General features: G+C 45.3%; 2 protein-coding genes across 6 annotated transcripts in view; one reads left to right on the top strand and one right to left on the bottom strand.

The window, feature by feature from the left end:
• The window catches only part of Luc7l3 (LUC7 like 3 pre-mRNA splicing factor), a 34,790-nt gene extending 30,396 nt beyond the window's left edge, over positions 1 to 4,394 (bottom strand). For 3 of the 5 annotated variants that reach the window (XM_041664187.1, XM_041664186.1, XM_041664188.1), the window contains exon 1: positions 4,145 to 4,394. In XM_041664187.1, the coding sequence (XP_041520121.1) occupies positions 4,145 to 4,243 (99 nt within the window). In that variant the 5' untranslated portion in view covers positions 4,244 to 4,394. The remainder of the gene's footprint in view (positions 1 to 4,144) is intronic. The other 2 variants (XM_041664189.1, XM_041664190.1) reach the window with 2 other exon arrangements.
• A 5,224-nt stretch (positions 4,395 to 9,618) lies between these two features.
• On the top strand, positions 9,619 to 22,917 carry Ankrd40 (ankyrin repeat domain 40). The gene is made up of 5 exons (XM_041665188.1): positions 9,619 to 9,977; positions 15,483 to 15,631; positions 15,968 to 16,450; positions 19,190 to 19,371; positions 20,611 to 22,917. The coding sequence occupies exons 1-5, from the start codon at positions 9,844 to 9,846 to the stop codon at positions 20,755 to 20,757; spliced, it is 1,095 nt and encodes a 364-aa protein (XP_041521122.1). The 5' UTR covers positions 9,619 to 9,843; the 3' UTR covers positions 20,758 to 22,917.
• Positions 22,918 to 24,504: the final 1,587 nt, after the last annotated feature.

Here is a 24,504-nt window from a genome sequence, read left to right as displayed (position 1 = left end):
GATTTTTAAAATCACTGTGCTAGGCTGGAGGGATACAGAAATATGCAATTAAAATAAATTACCCGTCAGTCAAATAAGGCTATCTTACAACTAAAGTAATTAAGAGTACTTGTGCACACACCATTAATCTCAGCCCTCGGGAGGCAGAGGCAGTTGGATCTCTGTAAATTCAAGGCCAGCCTGAAACAGAGTTCCAGGACAACTAGGGCTGTTACTAGAGAAATTGTCTAGAAAACCAAGCCCCCACCCCCACAAAAAGAGAAAGAGAGAGAGAGAGAGAGAGAGAGAGAAAAGAAAATGGAAAAAAAGTAAAGTACTTGCTGTTTGGTTCTTAGCACTTACATAGTGGCTCACAACCATCCACGCTCCAATTCCAGTGGGGTCCTATTCCCTCTTCTGGCATTCACATGGTAGACACACATATTCAGGAACTCATATAGCACACAAGATAAATGTGTATGGGATGTGTATAAATACAAATACATTTTAAAAAACCTATCTTAGAACTACTATTAACACTAAGGTGAAGTTTCCCCTGCCCCCCCCCCCATGGTTCAGTAGGGAAGAACACTGCCTGTTCTTCCTGAGGGCTAGGGTTCAATTCCCAGCAACCAGGAGGCAAAGCACGACTGACTAATTCCAGTTCCAGAAGTTCTGAGGCACATATACATGCAGGCAAAACATATATATTAAAAATAAATGTTAAAAAAAGACAGGGCCGGCCGGCCGGGCGGTGCACGCCTTTAATCACAGCACTCGGGAGGCAGAGGCAGGCGGATCTCTGTGAGTTCGAGACCAGCCTGGTCTACAAGAGCTAGTTCCAGGACAGGTTCCAAAACCACAGAGAAACCGTCTCGAAAAACCAAAAAAAAAAAAAAAAAAGACAGGGCCTCACTATGTAGCTCTGGATAGCCTGGACCTTCCTATATAGACTAGATTGGTCTGGAATCAAAGAGTGCTGAGATTAAACACACACACAAATACCTCCATCCAAATTTCTATTCTGACTGCTAAATATATGTGTGTGTGTATATATATATATGTGTGTGTGTGTATATATATATATATATATAAAATAATTGGAATTTAATTTTTTTCCCCTTTGCTTTGAGACAGGGTTAACCTAAGCTAGCCTGGAACTCTGATTTACTCTTTTGCCACCAGGGTGCTAAAATTACAGGCATGCACTACATCAGACTTGATTTCCATTTCCACGTCTTCTTTTTTTGGCATTTTCTCATCCTTATTCCAAAAAAGTAAAAACAAAATGGTTTGCCCAGTTATGTGGCTTTTCTCCATGTAATCCAAGTACTGCAAAGAAGAAATTTTCAACTACGAGTCAGAGAGACGGCTCTCTCTCTGCCACAAAGCCAGAGGCCCTATATCCAAACCCCCATCTACCCACACCCACCAAATACAATAAAAAACTTTAAGAAGAAAAGTTCCCAAATGGAGTAAAAATGCAAAGCTATGTTGCAATGTTAGGCAGTAGTGATATGATAGTGAACCCTTTACATTCAGATGCTGAGTTTGTCCATCCCTTTGGAGTTTCTATTAGCAATCGAAAGCACAGCATCTGACACACAAGTAACACCAAGAGCTTCCTTCCCCATGTTTACTACACTCTATACTATCTGCACTATTTAGAAAAGTCACAGGCAGACAGTGGTGACATAGGCCTTAAACCCCAGCACTTGGGAAGCAGAGGCAGGGAGATCTGTGCGTTTGAGGCCAGCCTGGTATACATAGGGAGTTCCAGGATAGCCAAAGATACACAAAGAAACCCTGTTTCGAAAAACAACAAGAAGAAAAACAGAAGAGAAGGCAGGCAGGCTTTTCCTTGTGAGGACCACCAGCACCACCCCCTAACTCTGAAGACAGGAGTTTGGAATGTCAATTAAATGCCTGGAAATCCTTGAAATCAGAATACAATGCAACTTCGACATTAAAGGCATGAAATACTTTGATGACAATCACTAAATGTTCTATCAATAAAAAGCATTAAAACTAAAGGGAAAGCACATCTATGGCTGAGATGACGTCAAAACCTCATTACTTTCACCACTGAGAAGTCATAAACTTATCCACTTAAATTACCATGTGCTATTCTTCACAACATGCTCAAAACTAAGATGTAAAGAGAGAAATTACTTTTCACTTTAAACCGGACCACAAAAGTCCTATTTGTTCTTCAGGGGAAAAAAAAAACATAATTTTTCTAGCCTTGGTTGCTGTTTATTTTTGAGAGTTTCTGGCTAGCCTTGAATACACCAAAATCCACTTTCCTCTGCCTCCCCAGTACTGGGATAAAAGATGTGTGTGCCACCAAGCCCAGGTGATGTTTCCTAACTTTTTCAAAAGCTTACACTGAGCCGGGCAGTGGTGGCATATGCCTTAAATCCCAGCACTTGGGAGGCAGGGAGATCTGAGAGGCCAACCTGGTCTATGGAGCAAGTTCCATGACAGCCAGCCTACAGTGAAAAAATCTTGTCTGGAACAAACAAGACAAAACAAAAAAGCTTAGATAGAAGAGTTAAGTGAGCCTGGCAGTGATGGCGCAAGCCTTTAATCCCAGAGGCAGAGACAAGCGGAGGTCTGTGAGTTCCAGACCAGCCTGGAATATGAGACCTAGTTCCAGGACAGACTCCAAAGCCAGAGAAACCCTGTTTCCAAAAACAAAACAAACAAAAAAAGATTTAAGTGCGTTGGGGAGACAGAGAAATTCACTGTGACAGAGGCCAAGGAAAGCCAACAGGGTCAAGACATAACCAAGAGTCTAGACACCACCGCCTGGCTCATGATTATTTTTAAAAAGTGTTTGACTAAACCGGGCGGTGGTGGCGCACGCCTTTAATCCCAGCACTTGGGAGGCAGAGGCAGGCGGATCTCAGTGAGTACGAGACCAGCCCGGTCTACAAGAACTAGTTCCAGGGCAGGCTCCAAAACCACAGAGAAACCTGTCTAGAAAAACCAAAAAATAAAAAAATAAAAATAATCATGTACCCCCACTTCATTTTTCTCCATTGCAAAAGAGAAATTTTTACATTACTCAAACCCTGTGTTTGAAAACAATGCATAATTCCCTTTCCTGAAAGGCCTATCTATGTTAGCCAAGCGTGGAGACACCTGTAATCCCAGTACTCTGGAAGCTAAGAAAGGATTTCAAGTTCGAGAACAACCTGACCTACAAAGTGAAACAATGTCTCAACAAAGCCTTTGTTGAACCCTTTCTTCCTATTTTTAATAGCAAGTGATTTCCTTACTGTTTTGATTGTAACTGCAAAGGAAAAAGTCCGTCTATTCTCCGGTTAAGATTTCAAACAGTGTGCTCCACGTTCAAAACTAGATAAAAAAATACTTAAAATACAATATAATATTTCTGAGGAGCCAGCTGCACAGAACCGTGCAAGCTGAAGGGAGCTATAAAAACCAGACGTCGCTTTTGCCGAGTACCAAAAGACCTTGAACGAGCTTTTCCAGCTCTCACCTGCGAAGCCGGAGTTCTAGTGAAGCCCAAGTAGGTAAAAGGCTCCAATGAGTTTATGTGAAAGTAAAAAAAAAACCTTGACACGCGCCTACCTGAGGGACTTAAACACAACTGCCATCTAGCAGTATTGCTAAATACAAACACTGTTTACGATAAACTGTATCAAGTTATGACCTGTATCAAATGTCTACTTTCCCAAAGAAGAGTCGAAACGGAACAACCCCTAAACGAGACACTGCCACAATTTCTCCCACTAATAGTGGTCAGAAATCAGGCTAAACACGATGGCTGCACCCAAATAACGGAAGGATTTGCCCTTCTTTTGCATGCGGTAAAAAGCCCGGAGCTCCGGTGTAATAAAAATGGGCCCTTCCTTCCTTTTTCCCGCGTTTCCCGGCCTCACCGAGGTGCTCCTTTCGGCCCCGCCGAGCGCAATCCCGGACTTCCTCCCCAGAACAACAAATCGCCCTATCCCCGGGGTTCGCGCGGAATCCTCCCTCCCGGGCAGCCCTCCCGCCTCCCGCTGCCGTCAGGTGCTCCAGGCGGCACGACCGGGACCCCAAATCGCGCCGAGACCCAGCCTGGCCCGGCCCGCGCCCTCCCTCGCCTCCCCTCCCCCAGGCGCTTGGGCACAGGCCCAAGGCCCACAGGACTTACGCTCTCGTGGTCCCACCGCACGTTGCTGCGCTTTTCATCCGGGGCGAGGTTTCGGTCCCGGCCCATTAACTCATCCAACAATTGCGCGGCCGAAATCATGGTGCTTCCTCCGGGCGGCTGCTCCCACCAGCCCTAGCACCCACCGACGGAAAGGACCAGCCACTTGGTCGCCAGAACCCCACCTCGGCCCACTCTCAAGCCGAAAAGCCTCTTCCAAAGAGGAGCCGATAAGACAAAATGGCCGCCGCCCGGGCACCTTCCCAGCATGCCGTGCGCCCGCGGAGACACGCCTAGGCCGGGGCGGCGAAGGCGGCGCGACTCCGCCGGCGAGGGGGCGGGACCTCCGGGCCAGGCCGAGGGCAAGCGCTGACTCCGCCCCGCCGCGTCTGGGCCCGCCGAGCCCTAGCCTCGCTAACGGGCTGCGCTGTCGGCCCCTTTCACTTCGAGAAAAAGCAAGCTAGCTCTGGAGGCTTTGACAGTGCCCCGGAATGGAGAGGATGTCTCTTTGTCCACGTGGTGCCCAGGGTGCCATCTTCCAGCGAGGGAACCGAGATGAGCGAGCTGCGTTCATGCTCATCCTCCATTTTCCTAGTCGCTATAGTTAGTGCCTCTTTTACCTGGCCGTGTTTCTTTGTCATTGAAGCTGGGGACCTTACACTTAAACGCTCTACCGCTGTACTAAATCCCCGACTCCTCTACCTGGTTTTGTCCGGATTTCTTTGATTTTTTTTTTTTTTTACGGTGGAAAACCAAGGAATGGGCTAAATGCGATGTGGGAATTATGTCTTGATACCTCCCATGCAGGAATTTATTTTCCTTCGTTTTGTGTGTGTTGTGCGAGTGTTGCTGTGTGTTCAAATGCTCGTAAAAGGAGGCCAGAGGTCAGCCTCTAGAGTCTATTCCTCAGGAATCATGCAAAGTCAGGTGGATCTCTGTGAGTTTGAGGCCAGCCTGGTCTACAAAGCGAGTTCCAGGGCTGCCAGGGCTGTGTACAGAAACCCCATCTCGAAAAAACAAGACAACAACAAAAAAGGTCAATTCGGCCATGCATAGTAATGCACGCCTTTAATCCCAGCAATCCAAAATCAAACAAACAAAACTGTATTCTGTTGGGAGCAATAGAACAAACCTGTAACTCCACCTTGGTAGGATGGACAGCACTTTTGTTCCAGGTCAGCATGGGCTACCCTGTGAGTCCTTGTCTCAAACAATTTAAGACTAAAAAATAAAAAAATGGGGGTGGGGTCAGAGAAATGGCTAATCTTGATGAGCCTGACAATGAAGTTCCAGCCCCAGGACTCCACTTACACAGTGAAAGGAGAGAATCTTGAAAGTTGTCCTGTCTTCCACATGTGCATCCCCACACACCGACGCTGGCACATAAAATAGGATGTAATAAAAAAAAAATTAAGGTTAAGAAGTGGAGTAATACTCTACCATAGTTAAGGGGCCAGACTGCCTAGGTTTGTGATTCTCAGCAAACCTCTTTCTGTGCCTTTGTTTCCCCGACTGTAAAATAGGGTTTATGTGTCCTCCTCACCATTGCTAGTGAGAAGATCAAGTGAATTGATACACTCTGCCCATTGATAGAGGAGCCCTGCAGGCAGTCTTTCTTTGGACCACCAGCTCCTGAATAAATGATACGGAGACTTTTTATTAATTATGTAAGTGTGGCCTTACTTTAGGATTGTTTCCAACTAGCTTTTAAAACTTATATTAACCTATTTATATTAATCTACACTCTGCTCCTCCATACTGTGTACCCTACTTCCTCTGAATCTAGCTGGCAAATCCCCACCTCAGATTCTTCCCCTGAATTCCTATCTCTACCCAGAAGTCCTAACTATTCACTCCTGCCTACCTATTATTCATTCAACTCTTTATTAAACCAATCAGAAAGTGCCTTAGGCAGGTGAGGTAAAACGGGGACATTTTCACACAGCACTATCAAAAATACCAAAAATGAGATCCAACAGGTTTTTTTTTTTTTTTTTTTTTTTTTTTTTTTTTTTTGGTTTTTCGAGACAGGGTTTCTCTGTGGCTTTGGAGCTCGTCCTGGAACTAGCTCTGTAGACCAGGCTGGTCTCACAGAGATCCGCCTGCCTCTGCCTCCCGAGTGCTGGGATTAAAGGCGTGCGCCACCATCGCCCGGCCCAACAGGTTTTTAATCCCTTTATTAGCAAGAGGGAGCGACCCTCTTTATTGTCAAAGGGTAGGAGAGAACCCTCCCCGCAGAACTGACTAAGGAACATAACAAAGCTCCAACCAAGCAAAATGGGGAAAAGATACCCCAAGCTCAAGACTGATCCTTCTACCTCAGCTTCCTGGTGTGTTAGCATATCAGGCAGGCGCCTTCCCCAACCAGAAATCTGAAAAGTTTACAATTAACGAAAGCAAACAAACAAGCAAAACAAACAAACAAAAATAGTTTAGAAAACATGACATTGGTAACATTGAAGAACACTGTTGAAAGTCTGGTAGGCGAGAAACTTTTTTGGTTTTTCAAGACAGGGTTTCTCTGTGGCTTTGGAGCCTGTCCTGGAACTAGCTCTGTAGACCAGGCTGGTCTCGAACTCACAGAGATCCGCCTGCCTCTGCTGGGATTAAAGGCGTGCGCCACCATCGCCCGGCGGCGAGAAACTTTTTAAAACATTCTTTGAGACTCATAAATGGGAGCTGGACTAGGATGGGTTGAAAAATTAGAGAGAAGCAAACTCCAAAAAGGCTAAAATAGAGCACTTGGGAAGCTGAGGCAGGAGAACCAGAAATTCAAGGTCATCCTTGGCTCTGTAGTTCAAAGCCTACCTGGGGAGACCGAGAAAAACAGAAAAACCGAAGGCCTCTCCACAGTCCCACTGGAATTTTCCAAGGTCACAGACAATCTAAGGTTAGACTCACACCTTTTGGTCCGTTCTTACCCATTCTATTGCCTGTGAATCACTCAGCACTGATCCACCCACCCATCTGCTTTTCCTCCCACGGGATTACAGTTATTCACACTCAAGCTCCTTAGAGATTTTCTCTCCTTTCCACCATTAGAATTCGGAGTGTTCTTCAGAGTTCTGTCTGGCTGTCTTCTCTTGGTACTCACCAACTCTCTTGGGGTTATCTCTTCTGTTCCTATAACTTCAGCTAACACTTTTTGCTGATGAGTGCCAAACCCCAACTTCCAAGCCAGATCTCCTTTCTGCATTTAGCATCCATACCCACCCCCTAGACTGAGCCACTCCACTTACAGGAAAGTTAGAAAAAAGAAACAGAAACAGAACAAAACAAAACAGAGAAAGAGCTTCCTAGGCCAGAAGTATAGCTTCATGGCAGATGGAGCTACCCTGGCACTGTGAAGCCCTGGGTTTGATCCTCAGCACCAAAAGAGATAAATACAAACAAAAACAAATAGAGATCCTTGGACAGTTCAAGTCACTAGATTAAAAAGTGCATTCCGGGCTCAGGAGATGGCTAAGTCAGGAAGGTGCCTGCCAAGAATGCGTGAGGACCTGGGTTTGGACGCTGTCATAGTTTGCTTTTTATGCTGTGATAAATACCAGGACCAAAAGCAACTTAGGGAAGAGGGTTTATTTCACCTTTCAGTTTACAGACTATCATAAAGGGAAACCAGGGCAGGAAGAAGCCAAGAAGGGCAGGAACCTAGAGAGAAGTCTGTGGAGCTGTTCTCCTGGCTCACACTCAGTTGCCTTTTTCTTTCTTTCTTTCTTTTATTTATTTGTTTTGCTTTATTTTATGTGTATGTGTGTTTTACCAGCATGTATGTCTGTGCATACGTATGTGCATGCTTAGACCTGCAGAAGCCAGAAGAGGGCATCTCATTCCCTGGAATTGGAGTTATAGAAGGTTGTGAGTCACCATGTTGGTGCTGGGAATTAAATCCTGAGTCTCTTCAAGAGCAGTAAGTGCACTTAACTGCTGAGTTATCTCTCCAGCCCCCCATCTTTTTTTTTTAAAATTGTCCTGATATAATCCTTTTAAGGAAAGAAAATTTAAAAACTCTTATCTTTGAAACACATAAGTTTTGGAGGGCAGTCACCACCTAATCCTTGTTGCTGCCGCTGCTTGTTGACTCGTTTGCTTTTTTCCAGTTCTCAGGATGGAAGCCTTGTTTGGGTCACTACGTTACCCCTACACTATACCACCAGTTACTACTATCTTTTTAAATGACCCCCCCCTTTTTTTTTAAAGACTACTCTTTCTTTCCATGTCACTCAGATTGTGTTAAAAGACAGAGAGTTCCAATGCCATTGCCATGAGCCTCAGATGGAGCACCATGCTGGATCTAAGAATTAAATTTTAAATTGGGGAAATAAACAAAAGTATAAGCTCAAGCAGAGTTCCAATTTGCCACTGGGGTCAATTTAAGTGTTTAGTCAGTTGATGTTCATCACTCCTGGTGTGCAGTGTGTACTCTCTGAATTACTGTATCATAATAAACAGATATTGCTTTTTCTTAAACAGTAACAAGACAAATGCATGCTGGGAGCCCTTGGCAGCTCCAAGAATTGGAAGTAAAGACTATACCTAAATTTATCCCTTCCTATCTCACTTCCTCTTTGTTCAGGCCCTCCTTTCTGCTTCCCCAGGGCACTTTCCTTGATCTTCTCAGTCCATCTGCAAAGTTCTAGCCAGCGCCACATCAGAGATCTCTCCAAGGCACCTGGGCTCAGCAAAACAATATTTCCTGCTTCTCCCACAGGGTAGTAGAACAGTGCCAACCGGGGCTCTTAGCCTCATTAGCTAGTTTAGGCAAGGAGTACTGCACACTGCTGATTATGAACACACCATAGCTCTACCCTCAGCGCCTACGATCAGGACCTGGATGGCTAAGCGCTGCCCCCCCCCCCCCCCGCTCCCCCCGCCCCCGCCTTTCCTTACATGACTTACAGAGTAATTATAATTTATAAGAAATAATGAGTTGCAGTTTATAAGCTGTAAACAATGTTATTTTTCATAAGAGCCAAGTTAGAAGAATTTCTGTCTAAAAACGATAAGGGGTAAAACAGTAAGTACTGAAATAAATATTCTAGCTAAATGGTCCCAAGCACCGACAAAAATAAGAACAGTGTCATCTATCTTTGCAAATAATGGGCATATTATAGAAGGATCGTTTTCAGCCCATTTCCCGTCCTGCCTGGCAAAAATTGGCTCAGATAAAGAAAAAAGAGCTACTAAACTTGGGGGGTGGGTGGAAACCCACCAATTATTTTTAATGCCGGCTAAGCAGCCTGCTTCAGAGGATATGGTTTTTCTGGCTCTCAAATATGTCGGGTCCCTCCGCCCCGCAACTATTCCTGTGTCTGTCCTCCTCGCTGGAAGCTGGGAGGTCTAAAAATAGAGGATGAATCACAGCAGATAATCCAGTGCAGCGGTTACATAAACAGCCGGCTGGGGCGGCGGGCCCGCTGGTCGGAACGAAAAGTACCTGGGTTAATGTTGTCACACTAAATAGGGTCCCCCGGAGCCGGCCTTCGGAAGGCGCGGCGGGGGAGGAGGCCTGGGCCTGCGGGCCGCCAACAGCCGGGGTTCTGCGGGAGGGAGCACAGGGCCCAGGCCGGGCGTGGGAGGAGAGGCGAGTGGGGCGGCCGAACCCGACGCTCCCTCCTCATGGCCGGGAGCGGGCCGCGAAGGCGGCGGCGGCGCTGACGGGCTCGGGGCGGGGCGGCCGGGGGCCCGGGGCCCTGGGGAAGATGAACGCCCTCCTAGAGCAGAAGGAGCAGCAGGAGAGGCTGCGGGAGGCAGCGGCCCTGGGGGACATTCGGGAGGTGCAGAAACTGGTGGAGAGCGGGGTGGATGTGAACTCCCAAAATGAGGTCAACGGCTGGTAAGTGGCGAGCGGGGGAGGCCTGAGGGTTCAGGGCTGCTAGCTTGGGGCGTGGAGCAGTCAGCCTTGACCCAGCACGCTGGCTAAGGTGAAGGCTGGCACCTCAGGCCTCGGAGGTTGTGCCCTTTCGAGATTAGCCCTGGCCTCGTTGCCTCGAGCAGTCCGAAGCGCATCCTTCCCAAATCATACCCTACCGTGGTCCACCGCGGCCAGCGCCCTCTAGGACACTAGAGTCCACGCCATCATACCCCCCCCCCCCCGCGCCCCCTGGCTATGCTTGGCCCGAAAAGTGATACTAGAGACTTTGATTCTCAGCGACTCTGCTCTGGATTTCATCAGGCTTGAATTATTTTGCCAGGGGCGCTTCTGAAGAACACTTCGTGCAGAGATGAAAGCATAAGCGACCGCGCAAATGCCAGTCGTAGAACCAGCACTATTTCTCTAGCCAAGACCAGGAGAAAAGAAACAATTACAAAAACCCCACCACTTGCATCATAATTTGCCTCTGTGGTTTCAATGCAGCAGTGATTTGCTATTGCCTACAGCTGGCTATTGGGAGGAGGCTCATTTGTTTGCCCTGTAGAGGGTTTTGTTTTCCTAGTACAATTTCCAACAGAGAATTTCACCCAAGGCTTTAGAAGTCTGCTTGCAGATTGCCTGCCCCCTTCCCAACTAAATAAGGAGTCTCATTTTAAGATGCGATCGAGCCTTTAGTTTGAAGTTACCGAATGTGGTATTCTGCCCGTTTTTGCACTTCTACTTAATTCAGGTAATGTTTAACTAGCCTATTTGCTAGTTTAAAGTTAAAGTAAGTTTGAATCTACCTCCCCCCAGCTTTGTAAATAGAGTTGTACATCATGGAAATCGTACACCCATACACTGGAGATCATTTGAATTCCAGAGAATGTTTTGCCCTGGTCGCACAATCGTTAATATGATATCAGAGTCAAAATTGAGGTTTCCTTGCTTCCTAAGAAATCTACCTGCCTCCTTTCCCTAAAGAAACTATCCCAGATAGCTGTCCACAGCTAGGAGACAGTGAACAAACACTTTTCTTGTCTTGTCTCAAGTGTTTGCAACCACTTGTGTTTGTCTTGTCATGCCTTCCAAAAGCTGTGAATCGCTGTTTTGGCACTGGGAGGCAGTGTTTTACAGAGCAGTGAGCCTGGCCTTGCTGCAGGCTGTACCTGCTTAGCTGTGTGCTCTTGGCTGAGTCACTTCATTTTCCAGGGATTTCAGGATTGTTAGCCTTTACTGAGATGAAGGATAATACGTGGCTGCCGTGCATTGAACGTGCTCTGTGGCCCAGATATGGTTCTGAACCCTTGACATCTCATTATGACTATCTGGGGACATATGTCATTATTATTTTCTCCACCTTAAAGATCAAGAAACTGTGTCCCCAAGAAAATTAAGTAAACCACCCAATTTTCAAAATATCCCTAAATTACTAAATCTGGGATTTAATTAATCTATGTTACTGTTCACCTTTAAGTAACTGGTAGAGCTGAAAGTGAATCCAGCGTCTGTCGCCCTCAACACAGTGCCTGCCCTTGCTAGACATACAGTGAATGTCAAGTGAGGTTGAAGTCCTGGGAAGAGGCTTCCTATAGATTTAATTCTACTCCACTCCCATCAATTCAATCCAAGAGTGAAGTCCTAGATTCCCTTCATCCCTTCATGCTCTTGGCCTACCGCCTTCTCATCTCAGCCTCTTATATGACCAGACCAGAATGTAGGCACTGTCCTCGGTCCCTGTCTTTCCTTCACACACCACATACAGTCAGCCAGTTCTGCTGCTTCTATGTTCACATAGGATCTGACTACCTCTCAAAACCACTATCTGACTGCCACACTGTCATACAAAGCCACCGCCATTCACCTTGCTGGATAGTTGCATGGTGTCCTTGCTTATATCATGACCTTAACTCGTGGTTTGAGGGACCCTGACTTAGAACAGTTGGATCACTTTGTGCAGAGTCCTCTAGTGGATCCCATGTTCCTCTGAAAATCGATTTCCACTCCCTTACCTGTCCTTTGGCCCCATCTCTTGAGACTTGCTTCCTTGTTCACTCCTTTCCATTCCCTTGGCCTCCGTGGTTTTCCTGGAACAATACACCCCAAGTCTAGACTTTTGCTTTTGCCTTCTTTCTTGCCTAGAAAGCTTTTCTTCCATATACCCATGGTTTGCTCTCTATCATTCAGCTCTTAGCTTAAATGTTAGCTTCATGGTAAAGCTTTTCCTTGGTTATCAGTTAAAATTGTGCAACTCCAGCTGGGCAGTGGTGGCGCGTGCCTTTAATCCCAGCACTTGGGAGGCAGAGGCAGGCAGATCTCTGTGAGTTTGAGGCCATCCTGGTTTACAGACAGGGCTACACAGAGAGAAACCCTGTCTCAAAACACCAGTAAGTAAATTATGCAACTCCCCTCCCAAACCCTGACATTTCCTAATCTGTTACTCTGCTTTATTGCCCCATAACACTATCCATCCACCTAACACGCTTTCTAGTTTGCTTATTTATTTGCGAATTGTCCTAGCTTTGTTGACTGTAAAATGAGTGAAGAATGATCACAATATTAGGTTTTTCTTTTCTTTTTAAAAATTTTTAAAGATTTATTAATTTATGCACTTTATGAGTGCTCTTCTTGCATGTATGCCTGCATGACAGAAGAGGGCATCAGATTCCATATTAGATGGTTGTGAGCCACCATGTGGTTTGCTGGGAATTGAACTCAAGACCTGTAGAAGGACATCAGTGTTCTTAACTGCTGAGCCATCTCTCGATCCCCTACCCTTCTCTTTCTTTCTTGACTTGGTCTTGCTGTGTTGCCTGGACTGGCCTTAACTCTTGTCCTCAAAGTTACCTTCTTCCTACCCTAGTCTACTGAGTAGCTGTGGCTACAGGCAAACCCCACTATACCCAGCTCCTCAGGGGATGTTTGGAAGATTAAATGAGTGGAGTCTTTAGAACGATGCCCAACATGTAAAGTATTAAGTTTGTGCTCGCTATTGTTATTTTCTTGTTATTAGGCAACATGTTGGGATATAAAGTCACCCTGAAAAAAAAAAACCCAACTCTTTTCAATATTGAAAAGTAGACTGGTGACTGCTTTCAATTCCTAGTTGCTCAGTAACCACAGTTTCAGCAGTGATGAATGATGCCCAGTTGATGAATGATGCCCAAAGCCTCTGGTCTAAAATACTTTCCAGCCCTAATGGGATATTCGGACTGCAAATATAAAGTTTAAAGAGTTGAAGTTCAAAAATAGAGTTTCCACATCAATTGTAATTCAAGTGTCATGTGTCCCCTTTGGCTTTAGAAACAAGTATTATGGTTTATGAAGAAGTTGAAAATACTGCCTGACTGCAGTGGTTGTGAGTTATAGCTGCCCATAGCCACTCAGCTCTAGACTGAAACAGTGGTCATGAGGGTCCAGGGTGGCTGGGGCATGCTGTGTCCACTTAACCCCATTTCCGTGGTAGTGCTCTTAGCTGGTGGTTTGTCCAGAATGTCTCTGACCCACTCACAGTCTTACTCCTTCACTCTGCTCACGGCTGACTAAGTACTTCTTTCCAAGAGGGAGCGTGTTTTTTGCTCAGCTTGATCCGTTTATTTTTGAGTACTCACCGTATTGTAATTATTCATTTTTCAAGCCTGTGCCATAGACATTTTCACACAAACACACTCGTAGCTGTGGTTTGCTCAGAATCAAGGAAATTTTGGATCCCCCTATGCTAAGCAATGTTTATTATCCTAGGTTCACTAATAAGTGATAAGAAATAAGCACTTGGACTGGAGATGTAGCTCAATGGTTGCATGCTGGCCTAATATATGTGAAACATTGGTTCAGTCTCTGATATCATACACACATGCATCCACATACACACATGCATACACACGCATCTATATATGTCAGGTAGATGCTGCCTTCTGTTCACCCTCTGCTGGGGGTGTAGCTCAGTGATCAATCACTTGCCTAGCATGTGTGATGCCCTGGGTTACAGCACGACAAAAGAATTTTAAAAGCTTCTTTGCTGTTTTCCCCACGTGGGCAGTCATTTTTGTTACAGAGTACAAGAAAGGCGGGTGAATGGTGAATGAGTGACTCCACCCAGTCATTCGGGCTGTGTTCTCTACGTTATTAATGTAAAGATACACAAGACAAATCAACTTTTCCTTGAAATGAAATAAACTCTACGATGGTTGTACTTCTTAGGTTAGTGGCCTCTTTGTTGAGCCTCTTCTCTGTTCATTATCTTATCTGAGTTTGGCTGTAAACTCTGACAGTGATTATCTAGGTTAAATCAGAGAGTTGATAAATGGGGTCAATTAAAATGGGGAAAAGTGTTTTCCTTCCATAATATGCACTCCGCTTTGCCCCTGAGGGTGCAGCTTCTGTTAAGATGGCGTATTTGAGGGATGCTAACTAAATTTCTCTACAGTATTAAACAGTCCTTTGGACTGTGCAGCACCTCTATGTGTACAATAGTAAGTACTTTTGCTTTAGTGAGGCTGTTAGCAGGGTCTATTCTTGAACCAATTTGGTTGTTGATATCTTTGTTTTCAGTGCCTCCAGAGTAAAAAAGTATGTGTGCAGTGTTTCATTTGAGCAGATGAGAATATGTTGGTAGCTGGAGAGATTGAGAAAACCCAGCATTTTGAAAAGTGAAAATTTGGAAATCGTGTATGTGTGTAGGTGTGTGTAGGAAAGAAACCGAGGAAAGGGGAGTAAGCAGCTAAGATTGATGCAGTAGTCCCTGCTGTAGTATGACTGACATGACAGAGAAACCGCAGGTAGGAGATAGCTATTAGTTTGACAATATTTACTCTTCAGCTGGCACTTGATGCACATAGTTTCCTTAGTTTCTAAACTAAAGAGGTAACATAGAAATCTGTTTAAAGAGACCAGGATCTAATGGATCTTACTAATGGAGTAGCATCCTGAAATGTCACTGCAGTCAGCAGCCGGCAGTCTCTGGAACCTTGGAAATAGAAGCTCCTGTCATAGATTAATGTTTCTTGAGGTCTAAAAATTAGAACTTTATCTATTTATTTTGCAGTGCTAAGATTGAACCCAGATAGGCCTTGTGTGTTCTAGGCAAGCACCATTGAGTTACAGCTCCAGCCTCAAGAATGAAACTTAAAAATAAAATTTAAGCATATTAAAATATTATTATTATTGAAGATGGGGGTGGGTCTCACTATGTAGCTTTGTTTGTCCTGGAACTCACTATGTAGAGCAGACTGGCCTTGAATTCACAGAGATCTGATTGCCTCTGCTTTGCAAGTGCTGGAATTAAAGGCATGTGCCACCGTTCCTGACTATATTAATATTTTGATTATCTGCTTTGTGAAATGAAAAGTTGAGATTGCTAGTTTGACTTCTGAGTTCTAGCTGAAGTCTAACAAGCTTATGTATATTTATTTACTAATGTTTGTAATTTGGAATCTTGAATCACCTTTTCTCTTTCTTCAGTCATTCTTTCTCCTTTTTTTGGGACAGGACCTGTTTACACTGGGCATGTAAGCGCAACCATGGCCAGGTGGTCTCTTACCTGCTAAAATCAGGGGCTGACAGAGACATTCTTACAACAAAAGGGGAAATGCCAGTGCAGTTAACATCAAGGAGAGAAATCAGAAAGATTATGGGAGGTAAGTCTGTTTGGGGTAATATTACTTGATTTTGTCAAACAAATACATTAAGATGTGGTATTATTGGCCACATTGATGCTGATCAGATAACAGGTGTTACTTTTGTAAATTAGTTACTATGCCAAGGTTGTGATTCCACATTATTTGTAGGATTCCAATATTATAAGTTGTGGTTTTATAATCTGTAAAAGTGAAGACAGTAAAGATGTTCTTCTCTCTTCTGACCTCAAGAGGCAGTCAGTCCTAACCAAAGTATTTGTCACATCTCAAGTGACACTAGTTTCCACCATGCTCCTTTCTTGTTGAGTTCATGGTCTGTATCTTTCTGTTTTTAAGTGGAAGAAACTGATGACGATGACGAGCTCCCCCAGCTGAAGAAGGAGTCAGATCTGCCCTTTGTTCCCAACTATCTGGCCAACCCAGCCTTCCCTTTTATCTACACGTCCGCAGCAGAAGACTCCACCCAACTGCAGAATGGGGGCCCCTCCACACCTCCAGCATCACCCCCTGCAGACGGCTCACCGCCATTGCTGCCCCCCACAGAACCCCCTCTGCTAGGGGCCTTTCCTAGGGACCACACCTCTTTAGCACTGGTTCAGAATGGTGATATTTCTGCCCCCTCTGCCATACTCAGAACACCAGAAAGCACAAAACCTGGTCCTGTCTGTCAGCCACCAGTGAGTCAGAACCGCTCCCTGTTCTCCTCTGTCCCATCTAAGCCACCGGTGTCTCTGGAGCCTCAAAACGGGACATATGCAGGACCAGCGCCAGCATTTCAGCCGTTCTTCTTCACTGGAGCGTTTCCATTTAATATGCAAGGTAATGCCTTCCCAGCAGACAGCCTCTGCCTCGGGAGTGAGGTCTGTTTAACTGGGGTGTATGCAGAATCAGGGAAAGGTTCCAGGACCTTTTCCAAGGAACTCCCTTCTCTCAGGATTCATACACTGTAAACTTTTTATTTGAAAATATGGAAATGTTGTTCCTTTTCTATCATTCCTAGGAACAAAAATTTTTTCTTGCTGGGTATGGTGGTGCACACCTTTAATCCCAGCACTCGGGAAGCAGATGCAGGTGGATCTTTTGTGAGCTCAAGGCCAGCCTGGTCTACAGAATGAGTTTCAGAGCAACCAGGGCTACACAGAGAAACCCTGTCTCAAAAGACCCCCCAAAAATTTTTTTTATGAATATGAGTGTTTTGCCTTCATGTAAGTGTGCCATGTATGGACGGTGCCCACAGTGACCAAAGAGGTGCCAGATCCCTGGAACTAGAATTTCAGGCCTCATGAGCCATGTGGCATATGGGTACTGGGAACTAAACTCTGGTCCTCTGCAAAAACAGCAAGTGTTCTTAAAAGCTCATCCATCTCTCCAGCCCTTTTCCCCTAATATTCTTGATAATTCTTGATGATTCTCTATAATATTGAAGGGTTCAGAGAGTTATTTGGTGAAATAGGCGATCATTCCTTCTCTGTTTTTTACTTGCTATTCTTCTATAATGAAGGACTTGGGGGGCAGGGCTGGAGAGATGGCTCAGTGGTTAAGAGCACTGGCTGCTCTTCCAGAGGACCTGGGTTCAATTCACAGCACCCATGTGGCAACTCACAACTTTATGTAATTTCAGTTAAGGGGATAAGATAAAATTTAAAAAAAGATCTCAGTAAAGAAGGACTTTTCCTTCTCAGTTATAGCCATACTGACTTTTTTCTGGTATGACTGCTTTGCTTGCATGAATGTTTGTATACCATGTATGTGTCTGGTGTCCTCAGAGTCTAGAAGAGGTTATTGGATATTCTGGAATGAGTTACAGACAGTTGTGAACCACCCTGTGGATTCTGGGAATTGAACCCGGGTCCTCTGGAAAAGCAGCCAGTGCTCTTAACTGTTGAGCCATCTCTCCAGCCTGGACTCATAATTCATATTATATTCAATGTGTTGTAATACTTTGATACAGTCATTCTTTTGATATTCAGATTATTCCTAATTTAGCCAGTGGGAACCCCTTCAAGCTAGTTCTTAATGTTCTATGAACACATCCCCATTATTCTTGGAACACATCCTTATTTCTAGTGCAACAAGATGTTCCTGGTTTATAGTGTCATTTTCCCACTCCAACACTGCAGCTCACCATTCTCCTAGGAGCCCTGGTTCTTTTGGGTAGAGAGTAGGATTAAGAAGCTAGGATGTGGATATTAAGTGTCCTTCTTGCTATAGGTGTAACAGTTCTAGGCTTAATTAGAGAGAAGGGAAAAGAAGGGATGATATAAAGAGGGGATGGGAGAAGAGAAGGAAGCAAATAAACATACATGTGTTTGTATGTATATACATATTCACATGTATATGCATACTCATGCATATTTCTCTTTCTGTGTATGTATTTGTTTGGTTTTGTTTGTTTGTTTTTGGCAGAGTCTCACTATATAGTCCTGCTAGGTCCAAAATGCATGTAGAACAAGCTAGTGTTGAATTCATAGAGATCCACCTGCCTGTGTTTCCCAAATGCTAGGGATAAAGGAGCACACCACCATGCCTGACTGTTTTAAGAACATTGGAAACAAGTTCATTCAGACAGTTCTAGTTTCAGTAAAATCCATGTCGTCTGGTGTACACTTACCTTTCCTTTTCACCTGTTTTCACCTGACTTCTTAGTTTAGAAGACCTGGTACCATAGCTGTTAATGTCGGACCTATGATGCTGTGCCGTTCTGTACTTTAAGAGCAGGGCAGAACTGACAAATGCATGTGATTACTTGGCTTCAGGCATCTTGATGCCGGGTCTGCAATGTAAAGGCGGATAGATTGCTTCTAACCCTGGCTCATTCCTGTCATGTTGCCTGTCATGTTACCTACTCCCAAGCAAGGATCCTCACTTAGCAAGGTGTAGTGTTTCAAGTCCTGCTTAGATTTAACTTTTTTTTTTTGTTCCTTTGCTGTTTTTATTTTGACTTGGCGGTAGGTTTTTTTGTTTTGTTTTTATTTTTGTTAATAGGTTTGGTATGTAGCCTAAGCTGGACTCAAACTCACAGAGAGATCTGCTTGACTCTGTTTCCTGAGTTGCTAGGATGAATTGTTTTTGGTGTTATGAGAAGTCCAGGCTGTCCTTCTCGCTCCACTTCATATTGCTGGGATTATAAGTATGTGATGGAATCCATTCCTGGCTCCTTTTCTGTCTTTATTTCAAGGAATGTTATGTGTCCTAAGTAACTTTAGATCCATAATTGTTGAATCCTGTCAGAAGATCTCTCGGGGACCACATCTTGTCCTGCCATCTTTCTGACCGTCTTCTTCTTTCCCTACGCATGTGTAATTGGTACTCAAACCCTTCTGGAGTCTTTACCTCCTTATGTCCAATGACAGAGATTAGTGGCCCTTACAGAGCTAGGATAGCTGTTACTCCTGCCCCCTTTTGTTTGGTGAACCACAGTGGAGAAGACAATGTAGGAAACTGCTCCAACAGAGCCAGTAGTGGATGTAAACAAACCTTCCTGACTGGCCTAGGTTTTCTTAGTGGGTGGCACAGACCTTCAGTTCCACACACTGAGCTACACTTCTCTTTCTCTAGAGCTGGTACTCAAGGTGAGGATTCAGAACCCATCTCTTCGGGAAAATGATTTCATTGAAATTGAACTGGATCGACAGGAGCTCACCTACCAAGAACTGCTCAGAGTGAGCTGCTGTGAGCTGGGTGTTAATCCAGACCAAGTGGAAAAGATCAGGAAGTTACCCAATACTCTGCTGAGAAAGGTAAGAAGTCTGCCCAGCACAACTGAGTGGCTGCTGTCTGCATTTGGAGCACGCCTAACTTCTTCCTTGGTTATTGAGTCATAGCTGAAGGGAAAGCCAGTAAGTAGCAAACGGCTAAGGGAGCTAAGGTCATAGTTCAGTTGTATTTATTGTTTGTCCTAGGCCAGCAGTGGATTTATGGCAGAACTCCTGTCTCAGCCTCTTGAGTGCTGGGAATAAAGGTGTGAGCTACTATATTCTAAAACACTGTCTAATACACTGGCTTTTTTTTTTTTTTTTTTTGGTTTTTCGAGATAGGGTTTCTTTGTAGAGTTGGAGCCTGTCCTGGAACTAGCTCTATAGACCAGGCTGGCCTTGAATGAACTCACAAAGATCCACCTGCCTCTGCCTCCCGAGTGCTGGAATTAAAGTTGTGCGCCACCACTGGCCACACTGGCATTTTTTTTTTTTTTTTTTTTTTTTTGGTTTTTTCGAGACAAGGTTTCTCTGTGGTTTTGGAGCCTGTCCTGGAACTAGCTCTGTAGACCAGGCTGGTCTCGAACTCACAGAGATCCGCCTGCCTCTGCCTCCCGAGTGCTGGGATTACAGGCGTGCGCCACCACCGCCCGGCTTCACACTGGCATTTTTGAAGATTGGAAGATAAGCAGAATGTTATGTGGGTCTGTGGGGCTTGCCTTAGTGCTCTATTAGGGTGTTCTGTGATGAGGTGAGGCCCACTTGGGCCTCTAGCCAGCTAAGGTTCTTCAGCATCAAACTGCTGGCTTCTTTGGTTCCTGAAGAAAACTGATAGCCACTTGCCTGTCCCTTCAGGACATTCACATCCTACATCAGAGACTGTTCGGGCCTTCTCCATCTTGTTCAGGATATACCTGGGGACTGATCATTGCTTAGCTGCCCCAGGGATTTGATTTTCCTTCTAGATTGAAGATAGACCAAGATACTACAGTACAACCCAGCAAACATAGACACAAACTGCTTCTGTTAATCTGTTGCCCTTGGCTGGCAAGATGGCTTAGTGGTTAAAGGCACTTGCTGCTAAGTCCAATGACCTCAGTTCTATCCCAGAGCCCCACATTGTGGAATGAGAGAGCCCATTCCCACAGGTTGTCCTCTGACCTCCACTTGTGTATCATGTATGACACAAACATGTGTGCATACAAAATAAGCAAATAAACAAACATAATAAAAAAGTAACTAAATGGAAAGGAAAATTTAACTCATCACCCTGTTTTATTTTAGGACAAAGATGTGGCCCGACTTCAGGATTTCCAGGAGCTGGAGCTGGTTCTGATGATAAGTGAGAATAATTTTCTGTTCAGAAATGCTGCGTCCACACTGACTGAGAGACCTTGCTACAACCGGAGAGCTTCAAAACTGACATACTAACGTAGTAGGGCTTTTATCACTGAGTATTGTGACAGTATGTGTCACCTCTGGGCCAAAGGACAAGCCATTGATCCCAAAGCCTCGGATGCCCCCCAGGGCCCCTGGTGTCACTGCGTAGTGTACACTAACATGAGCCCCAGCAGGAGGGAACCCCGACCCCCAGCAGCGGTGCCACTCTTCCAAGCCTCTTGGTGCACAATAAACTTATTGCTGAATCTCTGAACAGCTGAGAAGTGGTCTTGAGAGGCAGAAGCCAGAGGTACGATAGCCAGTGTTTTATGTGCAGAGTCTAGAGTTGTCGACGCAGAACCTGAGAGCGGACCTATTTCCAGCCACTCCTGTTGACAGTGCACCTGAAGGGCCGGGAGCACTTCTCTTGGTGTTGCATGCTCGTGATTGATGCTCCTGAAATTGTGAACCGACTAGGGAGGAAGACTGGGGAAAGCAAGCACATGGCTGTGAGGGTTCACATAGCGTATTTATAAATGTTACTCAGGTTTAAAGTATTTAAAAATATAGTTACCTAATTGTAAATAGGCTGTTAACCAAAAGAGCTTCCCCTCCCTCTCCCCCACTTTTGTTTTGTGACCACTCATGACTGCCACCTTCTCAGGACAGTCATCTTTACGTCTCCTCCCGTCCACAGTCACTAGAGGGCTCTCTAATGCTTTCTAAAGGAACCACTACATTTTTACTCTGAAGCAGTTCCTGTCATCCTTGTTGAATTGCACCATTCAAGAAGAGCACAAATACTGCTGGTCCACGCCCACCACTCTCACTTCCCACCAGAAATGAAAAACAGTTTTTGAGCCTGAATTTGTTGCTGTTTTAACGGTCATTGTGGGAAACTGAACTAAAGGAGTTAGCATCTTTATTTTTGTATCAAAGATAAAGGTTATTTTGGAAATTATTAGGATTTTTACATAACTCTGAAATCTGTTGCTTTTGTAAACAAATTGTTGGATCTTAGGAATCCCCCTATCACCACCCTCAGTCCACTGGACAGTCAGTTGTGAGCACCCAATCAGACTCCGGAGCATGGGTAAGGATCTTTCCCAAGAGTTCATTCAGAGAGTCTTCCCCTTCTAGGCATCGTTAAAGTTGAAAAGCCTCCGTTTTGCTGAAACAGCTTAACTTGAGAAATAGGACCTGGCCCATGCAGACAAACAGGAGAGCAGGGGCTGGAGCAGCTGTTGACGAGGATCCCTGCTGTCTTAAGCTTTCTCCCCATAGTGCCTATAGTTTCCAAAGAAACTTAACTTCCTGACTATTAACTTAATTGTATTAGAACACTGCAGTTGAATGAGAACATGCAGATGTCGTGGAAGAGGATGTTGTGCTGAGGTCATGGCCTCCTGCTGCCACCTGAATGCTGGAATGAAGTTGAGGTGTTCAAGGCCAGCTTCATGGGGTCACTGTGTAGTGGATTAATCATACCCACCCCTGGTACAGCTGGTGACTTCCTCTTGTAGAGTGTTTGCATAGCCGAGTGGCGGTTGCTCAACGCCCCCCTTCTCCCAAGTGCTTTAATGAGGAAACCTCCCCTGTGTTTCAACCCATCAGAATCTACTTTATCTAGATGTACTAACCTTCCCCCCTCCCCCAATTTGCTTTGGAAAAACTTAGTTTACTGATACAATTAAGTGTGGTTCTATCTTGGAAGAAATAAATTCAGTATTAATTCATGTCTAAATTACTGGAGTTCAAACTCCATCAGCCACCCCAATTGATGAGAGCTTCTCAGAAGCAGTAGAGACCTGGCTGGGAGGTGGGCTACAGAAGAGTGCTCCAGAGTGCAGAAGCAGAGTGACCAAGGGTCTTGGTGTCCCAAATGGGGGACAGGTTCCACTTGGCTCTGCCCCATGCCCTGTGTTTTGCTGAAGTCCTCTGTGGTCATTGCCTCTGGCAGTGGGATGAAACTGCATGGTTGCTCTTAGGTGAGTTTGAAGTCTTAATCTATGCATTCAGAGAAATATTTTTATATGCTTTGTGTAATTTATAACAAGGGATTTTCTTTCAAGCGTTGTTAACTGAATGCACTTCTCCTCTACTGCATCCTGAAAGCATGTGTTCACACTGTGTAAACATTCACAGGAGACTTTTCCTTGTGTGTCGTCGACTGTTCAGACATAACAGGTATTAAAATTAAATGTTAACTGACCACGTCCATTTTCTCTCATTTTGCCCTCGTAAACAGCCCTGTATTCTAATCACAGAGGGTTCAGATTGCTGTCAGGCCCCATGGGGCTGGCACTGGGAGGGAAAGGGAAGGACCAGCTCCCCAGCTGAGCCTCCTCCACCCCGGTGCCACTGCTATTCCAGCAGCACTCAGGCCTCGGCAGTAGCAGCTGGAGACAGATTCTCTGTGGCGTCTTCCCTCCCAGTTTACGGCAGTCACTCTGCTTCCCTGGAGCCGCTGAGCCAGTTAGATAGAGGTCATCCCCTATTAACCGCAGTTTTTGATTATCCTATTTACTTGACACAACTGAGCCTCCCCTTTGGGCTGTCAGCACCTGTCATGGCCTCCGTGAGTTCAGAAGCAAACGGCCGAGGCAGGACAGGAAACAGCCTCCCACCTTCAGATTCCTAGCTGAGAGGCATGCCAAATGACTCTCCTGTTGGTTCAGGCCAGCTAGTGCCTCACAGAGCAGACGTCATGCCAAATTGGCCTAATAAATCAGAGAGCATAGCAGAGACCTTTTCTTAGCACCGAGGAGAGGCAGAATAATTTGGGCGATTGTGCTTTCATCCTTGCGATAGAGCAAGGATGGACGTCGCCTTCCATATACTCGGAAACAACCTGCCAGAAAAAAATGGGATTAACCTTTAACAAATGGTCCTGCAGCATAGGCCAACCCAGGGCATATAGAAAAAGCAGATCAAAGGCGCTGTCTCCTCAGCCTCCTCAGCAACTGGCAAGCACTTAGGGTGAGGAAAGAAAAACAACCGCCACCTACAGCCAGTCACTTTTCACCAAGAGTAAGGGTACAGATGAGGGTGAGAAAGCCGAGGAGGTGGCAGAACATCCATTTCACATGGAGCCCTTGTGCCAGGTGAGCTCTGCAGAGAATAAGCAGCCTGGTACCAGGTAAGCTCTGCAGAGAATAAACCTTTGTTGACTCATGCAAAATGGCTCCAAGGGGCTGGGGAGGCAAGGACCAGGGACACTTCTGACCTTCCTGTTCGCCCAGCTGACCTGTGGAGACGGAATGACCAGTGGTCTTCCTGGTAAACAGGCATCTAAAGGAGCCACTTTAACTCCTGGAGAACAACAGGCTTGGAAGACAGCAATGACATGGCCCCAGTAAATTTCTCAACAGCTCTTCCGAGAAGCTAAGGCCTCAGGTCAGATTTCAGGGCCTTTCTTTCTTTCTTTCTTTCTTTCTTTCTTTCTTTATTTGGTTTTTCGAGACAGGGTTTCTCTGTGGTTTTGGAGCCTGTCCTGGAACTAGCTCTTGTAGACCAGGCTGGTCTCGAACTCACAGAGATCCGCCTGTCTCTGCCTCCCAAGTGCTGGGATTAAAGGCGTGCGCCACCACCGCCCAGCCAGGGCCTTTATTTCTTACCTTCCATATCATCTGCCCAGTGGAGTGGGAGGCACTGTAATTTCTCTGTGAATTTTGGCTATGAAGATGATATTTGCGGCCAAAAATTCCAGGTCTGAAGGTTTCAGATCACTCAGCCCCAGAGAAGTGTAGGAGGCCCTCCACTTCTGGTTCTTCACAAAGGTTCTAGCCCCCCAGGCTT

This window comes from Microtus oregoni, unplaced genomic scaffold (assembly GCF_018167655.1).
Source record: "Microtus oregoni isolate MIOR12 unplaced genomic scaffold, Mior012 000015F_ref0000493, whole genome shotgun sequence".
Taxonomy (NCBI): domain Eukaryota; kingdom Metazoa; phylum Chordata; class Mammalia; order Rodentia; family Cricetidae; genus Microtus; species Microtus oregoni.
Note: the sequence above shows the minus strand (reverse complement) of the source record. Positions and strands in the feature narration are given on the sequence as shown.